Source organism: Guillardia theta (genome assembly GCF_000315625.1).
Source record: "Guillardia theta CCMP2712 unplaced genomic scaffold GUITHscaffold_122, whole genome shotgun sequence".
Taxonomy (NCBI): domain Eukaryota; class Cryptophyceae; order Pyrenomonadales; family Geminigeraceae; genus Guillardia; species Guillardia theta.
The window spans coordinates 16,903-31,443 of record NW_005434552.1 but is presented as its reverse complement, the minus strand read 5'-3'; the positions used below and the strand labels follow the sequence as shown (position 1 = coordinate 31,443).

Here is a 14,541-nt window from a genome sequence, read left to right as displayed (position 1 = left end):
TTCTAGGATCGACTACCAACAAAGATAGGCAATGGTACGGTATGAAGTCGGGAACATCACCAACATTGCCAGGCAATAGATGATGAAGCAGCCGTTATTCATCGAATTGGCGGTTATCATATCGAAGTACCTATTCTTGTCAGGGTTCCTCTTGTTGAGCTGGTTGACAAAGTGGTAGAAACCACCAATGTGCATTGTTTGCAGCGACGAGAGCACCCATAATACCCAGATAGATGAGATGGTGATAACATAGTTTTGGGTGACCACATAGAAGACCGCGATAATGACGGCACAGATGGCGTATCCGATCGCATTGAATGCGATGGCAAGCTTGAAGAGGGGTCTGAACGCATTACGCAGCCTCTTGTGGAGAATCTTTGTGTTGACTTTGCTGTCCTTTACGTATATCGGCATGCAGGTTGAATTGTCGACGTCGGTGTACGAGAAGTGAAATTTCGGGAGCACCGAAAACAAGCTCGATAAGATGTACAAGACCATGAACACGCGGATGGTGGTATCGCTCTTTGCAAGGGACATAGACACGGAGTCTATCTCGTCCAGGATTTTCCTCGCCATGCCGCGGTCGGTCTCGACGTGCAGTACTATATCTCTTTTCAACTGGGCCATTCTGGCCGTGTGTTTGTATAGATTCAACGTGTCAGCCTCCATAAGTAGATACATAGTGCTCATGAACGATAGAAGCGCGTACATCACATGGAAGATGCCAATGATGTTCAGGTAGTACATCATGTTGAAGAATTTCATGAAGAATGTAGGCACCACTACCAGGCTTAGGTTCAATTTTTCCCAATGGCACTGGCAGATGCCGTTGGTCGTGAAGTAAGTGGAGACAAGCTCCAGGCCCATGAGGATCAACAGGGGTATAAGTTCGATGCTCACGCTGGCTGTCAGCAGATATTTGCGGATGATCATGATCCGGAAGAGGGAAATGGCCTCTAGGGGCAGCATCAGCGGCACATAGAGCTCGTTGGTGGGTTCTTTGGGGATGATCATCCAATGGAAGGTGAGGATCGTGCATCTCCAGAGGAAGATGCTCAAGACACCCAGCATGAGGTTATCAAAGTTGGCGTATACAAGGTAGTTGCCCGTGCACATGTTGCAGACAAACAGGTGGACACTGACGGCGACGTCAGCGACATCGGTGAGTAAGTGTTCCATATATCGGTACTGGAAGAAGACCGAACCCCATTGTAGGAGGTATGGCAAGAGACGGAGGAATGTGGAAGTATTCATGATCTCACCTCGAAGTCAAAAGAATCGGTTTAAATACAACACCATGCAAAATAAAAAGGGTTGAAGTGGGTAGATCGGGGTGTTTTTGGTATGGTTTGGCAACCCCTGCCTTGGCCCCCCATGACCTCATGGGAGTGCGACCCCCTGGTGGCCAAGGCGGTGGTGCACCTCTGCGTATGCGAGTCCTTCGACGTATTCGGTATACCGACGGAGATGACGAGGGAGTCGGCGGTGGAGCTCCACGCGTTCCACCGGGGCACACACCCCATCTGCACCAACCCGAGGTGCCGGAACCTGAGGGAGTGCACGGACGAGTGCGGGAAGGTGAGGATGGCGACCTGGCTGCCGAGGCAGAGGGTCCCCGTGCTGCTCTACGTCGACGACAGCAAGAGGACCTATGTGGGGATAAAGGGCCGCATACTCTTCGCATCCGAGTGCGCGATGCTGGGTCACCGCATGCCAGAGTGCACGATGATCCTCTCGCACTTTGTAGAGGACAGGACGGAGAGAGGGATGGAGCCGAGGGTGTTGATCTACGACATCGCGATGTACAAGGGCGAGAGCGTCGCGGCGAGTGACCCGCTGGAGCGCTACCAGATACTGCTGGGCATGTTCAAGGATGTCAAGGGGCTTGTGTCGTTGCAATGGATAGGGCACGAGGCGAGCGCGACAAAGAACTTCGAGTGGTTCACCAAGAACGTCCCCCACGAGGTGGAGTGCATCGTCAACCTGGGACACGACCCTTGGACCCTCTGCCGGGTCCTGCACATCGATACGCAGAGGAAGGAACCCGTAAGATTCATTCAACCTGCGACAGAACAAGAAAGACCAAACCGATGACACCGAATAGCACGATCCATTTCTCGTGCGCACAGTGCGAGTTGCAGACATCGTCGGGTTGAAACCATTGTAGATTATTGTCAGGGATATAATCCTTACCCTCCCTTGAATGCTTCCATTTATGATGTAGCAATAGCAATATGCTAATTGACCAGCATATTATAGCCAGTAATGCAAATATCATAGCCCAATCGCGTTACTCAATGTACATTACCGTAAATATGCTACGATTGAAATCTTGTATATTTACAATGTGTCCAACTCGTACACAGCAAGAATGACGACCGTCAGCGGCATAGACAACATCAACACCAACGCGCTCAAGGACATGAGGCACCTGAAGGTCGTGGGGTCACAGCACAGCTCCTTCTCCTTCATCGACAGGAACAGCAAGAAACCGCAGCCCAACGCGCTCCTCAAGGTTGGGATAGGCGGGTCCATCCCGAGGCGGGCGCACATACCCGTCTCCACCGAGCCCACGCAGGAGGCGGTCGGGAAGTTCATCAGCAACAGGGTGACGGGGCAGTACATCAAGACCTGCAAGGACATCGGGGTGGATTACGAGCACATCGCCTCGATCACGGCCTTCATCATATGCAACATGAAGGGGATCAGCCACGGGGAGGTGTTCGAGCGGATCTTCAAGGCCAAGCGCATCGACGTCCCCTTCGTGGACTGGGGGTGGGCCAAGGAGAACATCGTCGAGTGCAACCAGAACAGCCTCGGGGACACCAGCTGCTGGCTGACGTTCCTCCACAACATCCACTTCACCGAGGAGGTGCAGACGGAGGTGGAGGCGCTGGCCTACTTCAACCGCGGGCGCGCGAGGCGGGAGCGATCGAGGCGGTAGTGAGGGCGATGTCCAGGCACGCGGACGACGCTGGCGTACAGCAGGCTGCGTGCTGGGCCTTGAGACATACCGTCAGTCGCATCAAAGAGAGCCAGGCGCGGGCGCGGGAGGCGGGAGCGATCGAGGCCGTCGTCAGCGCCATGTCCACGCACGCGGACGAGAGATACTTGCAATGGTCAGCATGCCAAGCACTTCAAAGCATGACGGCGGGCATGGCTGACAGCCAGGCGCGGGCGCGGGAGGCGGGAGCGATCGAGGCCGTCGTCAGCGCCATGTCCAGACACCCGGACGACTGGTGGATACAGCGTGACGGATGCAAGGCCTTGCGCAGCATGACGGCGGGCATGGCGGAGGCGCGCCGACGGCTCAGGTCCGTGCTCGAGCGACGCGATGCCGAGTGATGGGGAGGGTCGTGGTGCAGCTGGCGGGGAGGCGGGGATGGCGGGGAAGGGGAAGAGCGTGTTCGTGCTGCTAGGGGCAAGAGCTGGCGGTGAGACGAGCGTCGAGCAGGGGGCTGAAGCTTTCTCAGTCAGGCTGGGTGAGCTGAAGGGTCAACATTAGACGTTCCAACTGATGAGCAGGATAGTATATCCACTGCATTGCCTGGAACTGTTTTCTCCTATCCTTTCTCACACACCTGTGTTACATCCTTTTTTGCTTGTCTCTTTTCCTGACCCTGCGCTGCTGTATTCGCCTCTGACCTTTGCATCCTCTTCCTCCCCTCCGTCTCTTCCCTCACCCTGTCCTGCCTGCCCTGCCGTGTCCTTCTCCTCATGATGAACACACAACCTTGGGAAGAAGAGAGAGCACCACAGCAATCACTGCTGCGGTTACTAGAACACAACGGGCACGACAGACTACATCTGTCGTCTACGACATGAAACCTATTTCCCTAAACGTGCCGGGCACGGTGTGCGGTATGAGTCTTTGGTCCGGTGTACAACACCTCTCCTCTCCTCCCTTTTCCTCCCTTTTCACTCCTTCTTGCTTCTCATCGTGTGTTCACACATCATAAATTCATTTCAACAACTCAAAGCTTCCTCGCTCATGGCGAGGTCAAAGAGGCAAACTACAGGAGCTACAGCTTGCCGGATCATGACAACATATCACCTCTTCTTGACTCCCGCCAGTCAAGTTCTGCTCTCTATAGGTGGTGTAGTGTACTGCACGAGATAGGCGATCGCCTGAGATTCGTACACCGGCGCCATCTCTACATCCGCTGACTTGGCGACTTTCTTATGAGCGAAAAGCTTGTAAGCCAGCATGCCGAGCCCAGCAGCTCCGACGATGCCACCGATCACGCCGCCGACGATGGCGCCGACGTTGACGCCAGGTGCTGGTGTTGAGGATGTGAAGCTCGCCGAAGAGGCTGCTGCGCTTGCTGGTCCTGCAAGCACCGCGAGCTTGCGAGGATCCGTCTTCCAGACAAACATTCTCGTGCTAGAGGACAGCAAAGCAGTGTGCTGTCCGTTGGAGTACCCGCCAGCGACCGTGTCATTGAGGAACAGGTCTACGGATGTAGGCGAGGAGGTTGAGACTATCAGCAAGGGTGGGCTGCTCCAGACCGAGTCGAGGACGGACGGCCTGCTGCTGATGGAGTAGGTGTAAGTAGCGCCATCCGATACCACGATGCTCTGCTGATGGACCGCCTGATCCCCCAGCATGTGACCGAAGGAGTCCAGCACGAAGACAGGTGAGCCTGGCTCGAAGGGGTCAGCTGAGCTCCCGTTGATGGCGTTGGAGCTGTTGTGGGAAGGAGACAGGATGGAGCTGTCGGAGGCAGGATCAAAGCCGTCCATCCTGTCCTGGAAGTAAAGAGGATCAGCTGGGAACCTCCAAGGTTGGTAGGCAACTGGGTAGTTGAGGCTCGGCCTTATGAGCCTCCCAGTGAACTTGTCGGACAGGTCAACCTGCAGGAAGGTCTGCTGGATCAAGGTGCGGTATGAGTACGAAGGGCCTGCGACTGACTGTCCTCGGGCCTCGTTCTCAATGAAGCGGTTGAGAGTGAGTTCTAGAGTCGGCTCGCTCGTCACCCTGCTACCTCCCGACAGCACGTGAACCCCTGACAAGGCGATGACTCCAGCAGCGTTCATGTCGTATACGGGCAGAGCTGAGAAGCCTGATGCACCTGGCAGGCTTGACTTGAAGGAGAAGAGCCAGGAGAAGAACGCGTTGGGGACGTTGTAGGTCGTGTTGCTCACGTGCGCCGCCGCTGCTGTTCCTCTCAGCCCCCGATCAGACGCCTTGACGATGCCTGAGGCGGGCTGTCGGATCAAGATGATCTCCTCGTCGAGCTCTGCCCATACATTCTGATAGCTCGAGAGCTGCTGGATTGAGCTGGGAAGGGTGATGGGGCCGACCTGAGAGATGTATCGCAAGTGCTGGTCACGTCGGAGCAAAGGGGTCACGGACGAGACTTGAGGAGAGGCAGCGGATAGCGGCGCCGTCCATTCTACAAGCGCGTCCAGCGCATGAGAAGCAGCGGAGGTGCCTCGCTGAGCGCGCTTGACCTGGATGAGGTTGCCGTTGAGGTTGTCTATGGTCATGACCTCTTGGTCGACGGTGAAGCTGTCCCCCACTCTAAACCCGGACGCGTCAAAGAGAGTCATAGTGTTGACCTCGGAGTTGATAGCGAGAGCAAGCTTTGACCTGGCGTAGCTCGTCTTTGACACCGGGAGGAGCTGGAAGGTCTTACACAAATCATTGATACGCCAGTACAAAGATGATCTAGAAGGAGTTTTGAGAAAATAATATCTTGCGCCAGTGATTTTCAATCGAATTTCATTTTCAGTGGCAGAAATGATTTGACCTGTTCCGCCCTGAAATAACCACGAGAAGAGCACGATGTCTCCTGGGGAGAGAGCAGTACCGTTGATCACATCGAAGCGTTCGTACTTGTAGAGAACTGCTGTGCCTATCCCAAAATTAATTTGAGGTTCATCTTGTTTATCCAATGAGAAAACTGAGACATTCAGGGAGTAGTTTCCAACATCCTCAACTACAAAAATGCCAGAACGAGACGTGCTCTTGTCAGCAATCCAAACAAAGTCTCCAGGTGCATAGAAATCAGAGACCACGGTCTGCAAGTTGATTGAAAACAAGAACGGATATTCTTGTAAAAAGTTTCCTTGATCGACTTTCACAGCAGAACTCAAGACCCTCAGGCCCTCTGTCTTGACTACGTATGAAGGAGGATCACCAAATTTGGTCGAGCATAATGGAGTAGCACCTGAGACATAAAGGCTTTCAACGGTCATCTGACTTGACCCAACATTGATAGCTGTCACGTTGTAAACCGCAATGCCATCCGACACTATGTCGCCGACAGCGAAGCTAGAGACACTCGTCATGTTCAAATCTGAACCACTCTTAGAAGTGCAGTAAGGAGGACTCAAGTAAGCAGGCTGTGCAATGGTCTGGACAAGAGCTCCTGCTGATATGGATGATGCCTGCGACCTGCCAAAGTAATCAGGGATCAATCCTCGAAGTACACTCCCATCAGACTGATACTCCATCACTTCAATCTGCCATTCATTTGAAGCTGAGCTGACTCGCAGGAGGTCTCCAGCTTGCAGATCTGTGGATGTGGAGAAGACAGGGATTGTATCCGTCTTGCTTAGCATCTGTTCCACAATGCGCGGACTTGAGACGAGAGTTAGTGGGAGTCCTGGGGAAAACAAGCTGGCCGTCGTCTGAAACTGTGCTCTTGCAACAGTCAGATTCTGATAAAGATAATCTGATACTCTAGCTGTCTCAGTACTCAACACTAACATCACTTCCTTCAAGATATAGAAGTCATTATAAATTCCCACATAATCGCCAGGTTGAAAGCCGGACGATGACGTGTTCTTCACCGGGTCCATCACATTAAGAATGGCGTCAGTGGATTGAGTTAAACTCAGGAGATTCATGGAGGATCTTTTGATAGAAGGTATCGTGCTGCTGGTAACCGATACAACGCTTGCCGAGCCTTGCACAAGCGTCACCAGCACCTGCTTGGGATACGCGGCAGGTGAGGTCGACTCTTGACCTCGCTGGACAGTCAGGGTGTCGCCTGAGACAGCTGTGACCGCCATGGTCTCGCTCAGCACCTGGATGGAGGCGCCCGGATAGAAGAAACTCCCGTCAGACACGGACAAAGTCGTCTGACTGGCGCTGACGGCCTCCAGCAGCACGATAGGATACTGCTGGGAAGGACGGATGTAGCCCACTGGCTTGAAGGCGGCATGGCTGCTCGCACGCGTCCCTTCCTGAGCCCGCAGGACGGTCATGGACGAGGCGTCGACGCTGGTGATGTACATGATCTCATGCTCTACCTGGATGTATCTGTCCGAGTTGAGCCCTGATGATTCCGATACTTGAATGGTCGTCGCGTCGCTTGCGACGTCTTGCAGCAGCACCGAGCCGGGGTTGAAAGTGCGGACTACGGTTCCTAGAGCGAAGGAGGAAGCAACGCTGGTGTTCAATGCTCCTCGGGTGACCGACAGCGTGTTCTGCTGCTGGCTGACCGCGTTGACTAGCATGACCTCGTCAGCCAGTCGGATGTAATCTCCGACCTTGAACCCTCCTGCTGACACAACCCCCAGCAGAGCTGAGCTGGAGGCCTGCAAAAGTCTGCGGGCTGACTGATCTCTAAGAGAGATGAGCGTAGTCACAGGGAAGTTGCTGAACGAGCCGTAGATTGCATTGATGAAGCCAGGTCGAAACAAGTATTCGACCTCCGTCACCTCCCCAGCATAGTTCCGGATAGCGTTCTGGTTGTAGGACAGGTCGCCCGGCCAGTGCAGAGGGCCTGGCTGAAGGGCCTCAGAGCTGTAGTCAGCTGAGAGGTAGAGAAGAATCTCCGCGCAGGGATACGCCTGCCCTGAGTCGGAGGGGAACTCAAGTCGGAGCGGGTTAGGCGAGCTGGGAGAAAACCCGAAGCCCTGGTTGAGCAGGACTGGCTGCTGGGCCCGAGCATCCCATCCGATCACAGCGAGCGCTTCGTCTGGCACCACGTCAGAAAGAGAAGCGTCGAGTACCGTCGAGAGGTAAGAAGGACAATTGTCAGGCCCGCATGCATGGGACGAACAAGGGAAGGTACTGCAACCGGCGCACTGCGATGACGTCGAGCAGGAAGGGAGCGGGTTCAGCTCTGCTCGCGAGTAAGAGCTCGTACACTGCTTGGAGCCTGGGCAAAGTGACTTGACGACGAACGATCCGCTGCTGCACGTCGGCTGGACCTTAGTACTTCCCTGGTTGGCTTCGGGGAGAGAAATGTTTCGAATGAGCTCCACCCTGGACGCAACCAGCCCGTTCCTCGGGAAGGCGCCAACTATGGGAGGAGGGCAGGTAGGCAACAGACCCGACGGTGAGACTATGCTGATGCTCGGAGGTTTGAGGTACCCTGATCCTGCATTGACGACCTTGAGCAGGTACCTGTACGTTGCATTCTCAGCTGCAAACCCCTTGCTGGCTGCTGTCAAGCTTGCGGACGGTCTGTTGGTGTAAGGGTCGTAAGAGGTGTCGAGGTAGTCAAGGTTGACCTGAGCCTGCACCCCCCCGCTAGGTGGAGGCTCCACGATGACTCGTGGGACCTCGCAGAGAGACGAGAGGGAGAAGGCGCCGTTGCCGGTGATCTTGAAGATCAGTGAGCCCTTCGCGCCTTGGAAGCCCTGGCTGCGTCTAACAGTGTACACGTTGTTGGTTGAGAAGGCAGATAGCCCGTTGGACACGCGCATTTGGAGCGTCTTGCGTGTACGGTAGTCACCGGCACCAGCAGCAGGCGAGCAGATCTGCATTCCGTTGCCGTTGTTGGGTGAGAAGAAAGCGTTGACATTCACCTGCCGTTGACAGCCTCCCGTGCATCCCCCGCTCACCGTAGCGTCAACGGTGAGAGCAGAGGCCGTGCAGACGTCATTGGCGATGGAGGACGCGTACTGATCAGCACACTGGCTGGTGGAGCATCCGCTGCAGCTCAAGGTGGCTGGAGGAGCAGTCTCGTACCCGTACCCTTCCCGCGTCATCAGCACTCCATCTAGCGTCAGGCCTGTTGGCTGTGCTGAAGTGCTGGAGGACCTGACGAATGCCGAGTAGACGTTGTAGCCCTGGTATGCTGTGTTGAAGGCAAAGTAGGAGGGCCTGCAGGTAGCCTGCTGGCTGCTTGAGAGGTCAGCAAAGTCCTTGGAGTAGCTCTTGGCGGAGCCTCCGACGTCGAAGTCAATGTCAACGACTATCGGGATGTTGGCGTACCCCTGCCCCTGCTGCACGATCACGTAGATGGGAAGGCTGGAGCCAGCGGGTTGAAGCAGTTGAACTTTCAAGGTCTTCCCTCCTGGACGTTGTGGAGGGTTGAAGACAAGAACGGCCTTGTCGCAGGTTGTCAGCTCAACCTTGGAGCTCGGCCCATCGTACAGAATGATTGAATTCACGCCCTTGCCTGACCCGGTGCCAGGCAGCGACTGCACCACCCCCTCCACTCCGTTGACAAGCACTGATCCTGAGGCAGGAAAGGACCAGGTGGGAACTGCGAGAGCGTCTGCTGCAGGGTCGACCAGCCCGTGGGCGTTGACAGGAGAAGGGCTGATGGTAACGGACGTGAAGCCGAAGGCAAACCCGTTGAGGTTGATGCCGACAGGTAGGCTGATCCCAGTCACCCGCGAGTTGTTCCATCCGCTGCCGGCCCGGGAGTAGGTCAGTGTAGCCCCGTTGCTGCAGACGCTGTTGAAGCCAACCACCACCGGCGAGTCCACGGTAGTCTGAAAGGCTGGTGCTGACGTGACAGCTGAGAGCAGGGCAGGTTGTAGCCCCGTGTAAGAAGAGTTGACCCTGGTTCCAGCCATGTGAACATCTGCGGTAGTGAAGCCTAGGATAGCGCGAGCAGCGCCTTGCCCGCAAGCAAAGCTGACGGCGGGAGGATACTCGTAGCCGTAGCCTCCATCGATCACCTGAATGAACGACAAGCCTGCAGCTGCTGCTGCCTGAGCCCTTGCGGTCCTGCCTGAAGGCGGAGCCTCGATTTCTATCGGGCCGGCACAGGAGGCAGGGGGAACCGACGTGACGACAATGGCAGCGACGTATCCTGTGCCGACCTCAGCGGTTATCTTCCTTGCGTCATGCTTCTTGTGGAGAGATACCGGGGAGAATACAGCAGAGTGCAAGCCAGTGAGCGAGTCGTACTGGTCTCTTTCGCTCCGATACATCATCAGGTTTGAGTTCGGCGACACTTGCAGTCGAGCTGTAAAGTTATGAGACAGATGAGCGACGGCAAAGGCGTCGCAAGGAGTGTTGGAGTCTGAGTTGACCAGCCTCACCGTAGGCGCCAAGAAATATCCACTCCCTCCGTTTGTCAGGGCAATGCCCGTGATCGAGCCTCCGCTAACCGTCGCAACAGCCGTTGCCTGAGTGCACAGGCTGGAGTCGTCGGGACAGACAGGATCGTTTGTCAAGGCGTCGGTTACTGCATCCTTGGAAGGGCTGGAGATGATAACGTTGACGTTGGAGCTGCAACTAGTGCCGGGGGTCACGACCTCGATCCATTCGACGCCTGTCCTTTGACCATCAAGCATGAAGATACCGTGCAAGGCTCTGCTTGAGGCGCAGGTACCTTTGAACCATGCGGGCTTGAGATATCCGGAGCCCCACGTCGAGGGAGGAAGGAAGACTGGCTTGCTCGCTCCTACACTAGTCATGGTCTCAGCATGGTTGACCGTCACCCCGTCGGAGGTCTGAGGGGCCTCTATGTCGCTCCCCTGGATGGTACAGGTGTCGCTGCTTGAGATGGCCCCACCAAACATCAGCATCCTTGCCGTCGTCGCTCCTGCCATACCAACGTTGCCAACGCTGATGGGCGTCGCGAACTGAAACCTCGTCCTCTCTCGGATGGTCTTGGAGGCGTCATCCGTAGAGGGAGTGACGAACGCGTTGGGGTTGCTAGGGACCGACTTGAACCGGTAGCCGGGGATGCTGATGCTGACGCTCTCGCCCTGTCGGATCCACTTGCCCTTCGCCACCTGCAGCTGCAGCTGCGTGTAGATGGTGTAGGGCTTGTTGGCCAGGTCGACGCTCCGGGGCTTGTTGCCCTTGAGGTCTGCCACCCAGTAGACGCCACCTGCTCCCTGCTTGATGACGTACTCGTTGGACCCGATCATCGCTGTCATGCCGGTGTACCGACCGACCTGCTCCTTGGGCACGACCTGACAGTCGCTCAAGAAGGAAGTCGGAAACTCTTCCGCCACCACGAAGCATTGTCTAGCTGGGTTGTAGTCGAGGATAGACTGGGTGATGACAGTGCCGGTAGCGTTTGTCACCGTCACGTCAAACACGGGAAGCTCCAGCTGCTGGACTTCGGAAGGCAGAGCAACACTTGGCTTGAGGGAGGTTGTAACGGTTGGGATGGAAGTGTATCCGCTGCCTTGAGAGGACAGGCTGGCGCTCGATACGCTCAGCAGCACTTGAAGTTGCGTGTCCTTGCCAGTGACTGTCGCGTACGGGAAGCCTGAGTACAAGCCGGGAGACGCGACATGCACAGCTGGGCTGGTGCTGTAGAGGGACGAGACAGAGGCAGCGGCAGGCGACACTTGGTAGGTCGAGTCAAACACAATGACGTCACCATCTGTCAAGGAGCTGCCTGACATGTACTGAACTCCAACCACCTGGTACATCAGCGACCCGGTAGCTTGACTGGTTGCACCAGCTGCTGCTGCCACAAACGTCGGTGCTGCAGCGGAGATGCTTGAAGTCTCTGTGTACCTCCCGCTGACGGCCGTCAGCCCGCCATGTCGCACTCGCACGCTGGTGACTTGACCTCCGTCGGTCGCCTGGTGCTGGTTGTTGCGGCACTTGAGCTGCATACCGACGTAGTCTGACGGATGGGGCAGGTTGAAGCTGCTGTTCTTGTAACAGATGTCGTGCGAGTGGCCCAGAGACGAAGAAGTACTCTGTACCTTGACTAGTGACAAAGTGCTGGATGGGTTCGAGAAGGTGATGTCGCTGTCCGGGAAGCCCCAAGGGCAGGAGACTCGGCTCCAGCACAGGTCCTTGTTCTTGTTGTAGCCATCATCCTCTGGCGACAGCACGAACAAGCCGTCAACGTCTCCGTCTCCCGAGCGATGCCTGTTGCCATCCGCTACCCAGCCGTTGCTGACGTAAGCTCGAGCCCGATCTTTCTCGTGGTAGTTCAGCTCCCACTCCAGCTGGGTCGAGAAGGTCGTAAAGGCTGGGTTGGGGGAGGAGGTAACTCCAAAGATCGGCCCAGTGATGACGTCATATGCCGGCAGGTTGACGAGGAGCATGTCACCCTCGTAGAGGTTGTGTTGGGGAGTGACAGTGAAGACAACCTGAGAGCTATTGTGATCATGAAGCTTCAAGCTTGACTTGGATAGAGCTCCATCCCCGCTGTCTAAAGCGGCAGGTACAAACGACTGAGACGAGACCGTGAAGCTTCCAGCAGGGGCAGGAGTGTTCTGATTGACAAGCTGAAGCTGCACCGTGTAGATGGACAAGTCGTATACAAAGGCTCTTGCTAGAGCACCCCTGCCTGACCCTGTAGGGTCGACTATGAACACGCGGGGAGCGACAGCGTAGCCTGATCCCGACGCCGTGAGATTGATGGAGACAACAGTGCCAGACAAGACGGTCGCTTGTGCCCTGGCTGAGCTGCCAGCAGCAAACACTACTCCAGCATCTGTGCAGGTCGTCTTGGTCCAGAACTCTTCGCCAGGCGTGATGTCACAGATGATGACGCTGGCAGCTCCATACTGAGAGCCCCCGGCCATCACCTCCACCTTGTACAGACCCCTCGATCGGCGAGCAGTCACGTCGTAATATGGGTCGTAGACCAGACTGGAGGACGAGCCTTGGCCCCCCGTGTAAGAAATCTTGATCTGGTTGTCGATGAACTTGCAAACACTCTCGAACGTAGCAGCAGCAAAGATTCCCTTGTTACTGTGCTGATTGGTGACAGAGTTGACCACCTGGCCATTGCGAACTATCGTACATGGCACGTCCGACGACCCCGCGTTCTTCATGCTCAGGAACGAGCCAACGGTGATTGTGTGGCCAGGGGTGAGAGGATAGTTGGGCTGTAGCTCCATCGTCAGCCACGCAGTACTTGCAGTCACGTTTGACCCTGACCGGAGGGTTGACGATACGAACTTGCGATCTGAGACGTAACCAGCGCACCCTGAGGGCTCGGAGGGGTAGCCTGTGACCCTCCTGCTCGCCTCGTTGTTGCACAGATACGCCTGCGACCCCTTGAACGCCGCTGGTGCAGAATGCGAATCGACGATCAACGAGACCTGAGGACAGGTGGCATGACCCGTGACGGCGTTAGTGAGCCTGAAGCAAAACTTGTACTTTACACTCTCTTGAAGAGACTGCGATGGACCCAGCTGGAACCGGATCGTTGATTGATCGTACGTCGCGTAGTTGCTCTGCGGGTTTGCTCCGACCGTCTGGAACAACCCCCCGGCAAGCGGGGCAGTCGCGTACTCGTCGTACAAGGCAACGTTGGTGCTGGAGGAGAACATGTTCAACCCTGTGAGGGTGAAGGTGGTAGGGGCAGTGATCGTCTTGCTTGCTCTCAAGGTGATGCAAACAGGATTGACAGCTCCAGGAGCAGGATTCAACTGTCCGATGTTGTACTTGTTGAGAAGGTTTCTGGTCATGTAGAGGACATGAAAGTCGGAGCTCATCGGCGAAGTCATGACTTGTGGGTTGGTAATCCTCCCTTGAGCAAACTGAGATGAGATGGACACAGCCGGGCTTGCTTGCTCTGCGGCTCCATTCTTGAAGGTGTAACGCCATACATAGGTCCAGCCCGCATAGATACAGTAAGAGGGCTGGCCTTTGACAGGTAGCTGACAGGTCCCTTGGGCGAGATAGACTACTAGCTTGCCTTGACTGGCATCCCAACTTGTCTTCTGAATGTTCGGGAAGTATTGGTCTGAAACCGCAGTCGCCAACAAGCTTGTGCCCGTAGTGTCTGTACCCTGCAGACCAGAGATGGTGATCTGAGAGCCGTAGAAGCTACTCAACATGTTCATGTTAGACCGCAGAGTGATGGTGATGACGTTGCTCTCCTGTACGACAGGCGACGACTGCGCGATGACTCTCGTCGGGAAGTTGTAGTCGTAAGTCTTGAGAACACAGACATCCCCATCGACCTCTCCATCCTCCAAGGCTCTATCAAGAGGGTTTTGAACCATTGTAACGGTCTGCGTAACCGGAGTGTTTCCTGGTCCATGAGCTGAGAGGCTCAGGGACACTGACTGGCAGGGGTTGGGACCCTTTGGGTTCTTCAGGACTAGCGCAAACACAACATCCTGCTGCTGGGGGATGGAGAAGTAAGCATTGCCAGCCTTATCATCCTGATTGACAGTCAACACAGCTGATCCCGAAGCCCAGCTTGTGGTCCGATGCAGCGTCCCTCCTACGACCTTGTCCACGAAATGCGCAGTTGGAGGATCAGCCACAGGACGCAGCTGGAACAAGTTCCAGTCGAAGGTCGGACATGCGCTGATGATTGGCGATTTGCCTGTCTGGGAGCCATGCAGACCTGAGATTGTAATCTGAGCCAGAGTGTTCTGACCTTGTGAGATGGGCTGCGTTGAGATTCG

The 14,541-nt window shown here is 55.7% G+C and overlaps 3 protein-coding genes across 3 annotated transcripts in view; 1 reads left to right on the top strand and 2 right to left on the bottom strand.

Moving 5' to 3' along the window:
- Positions 1 to 12: 12 nt before the first annotated feature.
- Positions 13 to 1,179, bottom strand: GUITHDRAFT_118139 (hypothetical protein; the record flags this gene model as incomplete). The annotated part of the gene is made up of 1 exon (XM_005822575.1): positions 13 to 1,179. One exon carries the CDS (start codon positions 1,177 to 1,179, stop codon positions 13 to 15), a length of 1,167 nt encoding a protein of 388 aa, XP_005822632.1.
- Positions 1,180 to 1,374: 195 nt separating this feature from the next.
- On the top strand, positions 1,375 to 2,241 carry GUITHDRAFT_146304 (hypothetical protein; the record flags this gene model as incomplete). The annotated part of the gene is made up of 2 exons (XM_005822574.1): positions 1,375 to 2,046; positions 2,179 to 2,241. 2 exons carry the CDS (start codon positions 1,375 to 1,377, stop codon positions 2,239 to 2,241), a joined length of 735 nt encoding a protein of 244 aa, XP_005822631.1.
- A 1,228-nt stretch (positions 2,242 to 3,469) lies between these two features.
- Positions 3,470 to 14,541, bottom strand: part of GUITHDRAFT_118136 (hypothetical protein) — a gene marked incomplete at both ends in the record, with an annotated part of 13,039 nt that continues 1,967 nt past the window's right edge. Inside the window, 4 exons of the mRNA XM_005822573.1 lie at positions 3,470 to 3,487; positions 3,582 to 3,640; positions 3,684 to 3,733; positions 4,109 to 14,526. Coding sequence (XP_005822630.1) covers positions 3,470 to 3,487; positions 3,582 to 3,640; positions 3,684 to 3,733; positions 4,109 to 14,526 — 10,545 coding nt within the window. The remainder of the gene's footprint in view (positions 3,488 to 3,581; positions 3,641 to 3,683; positions 3,734 to 4,108; positions 14,527 to 14,541) is intronic.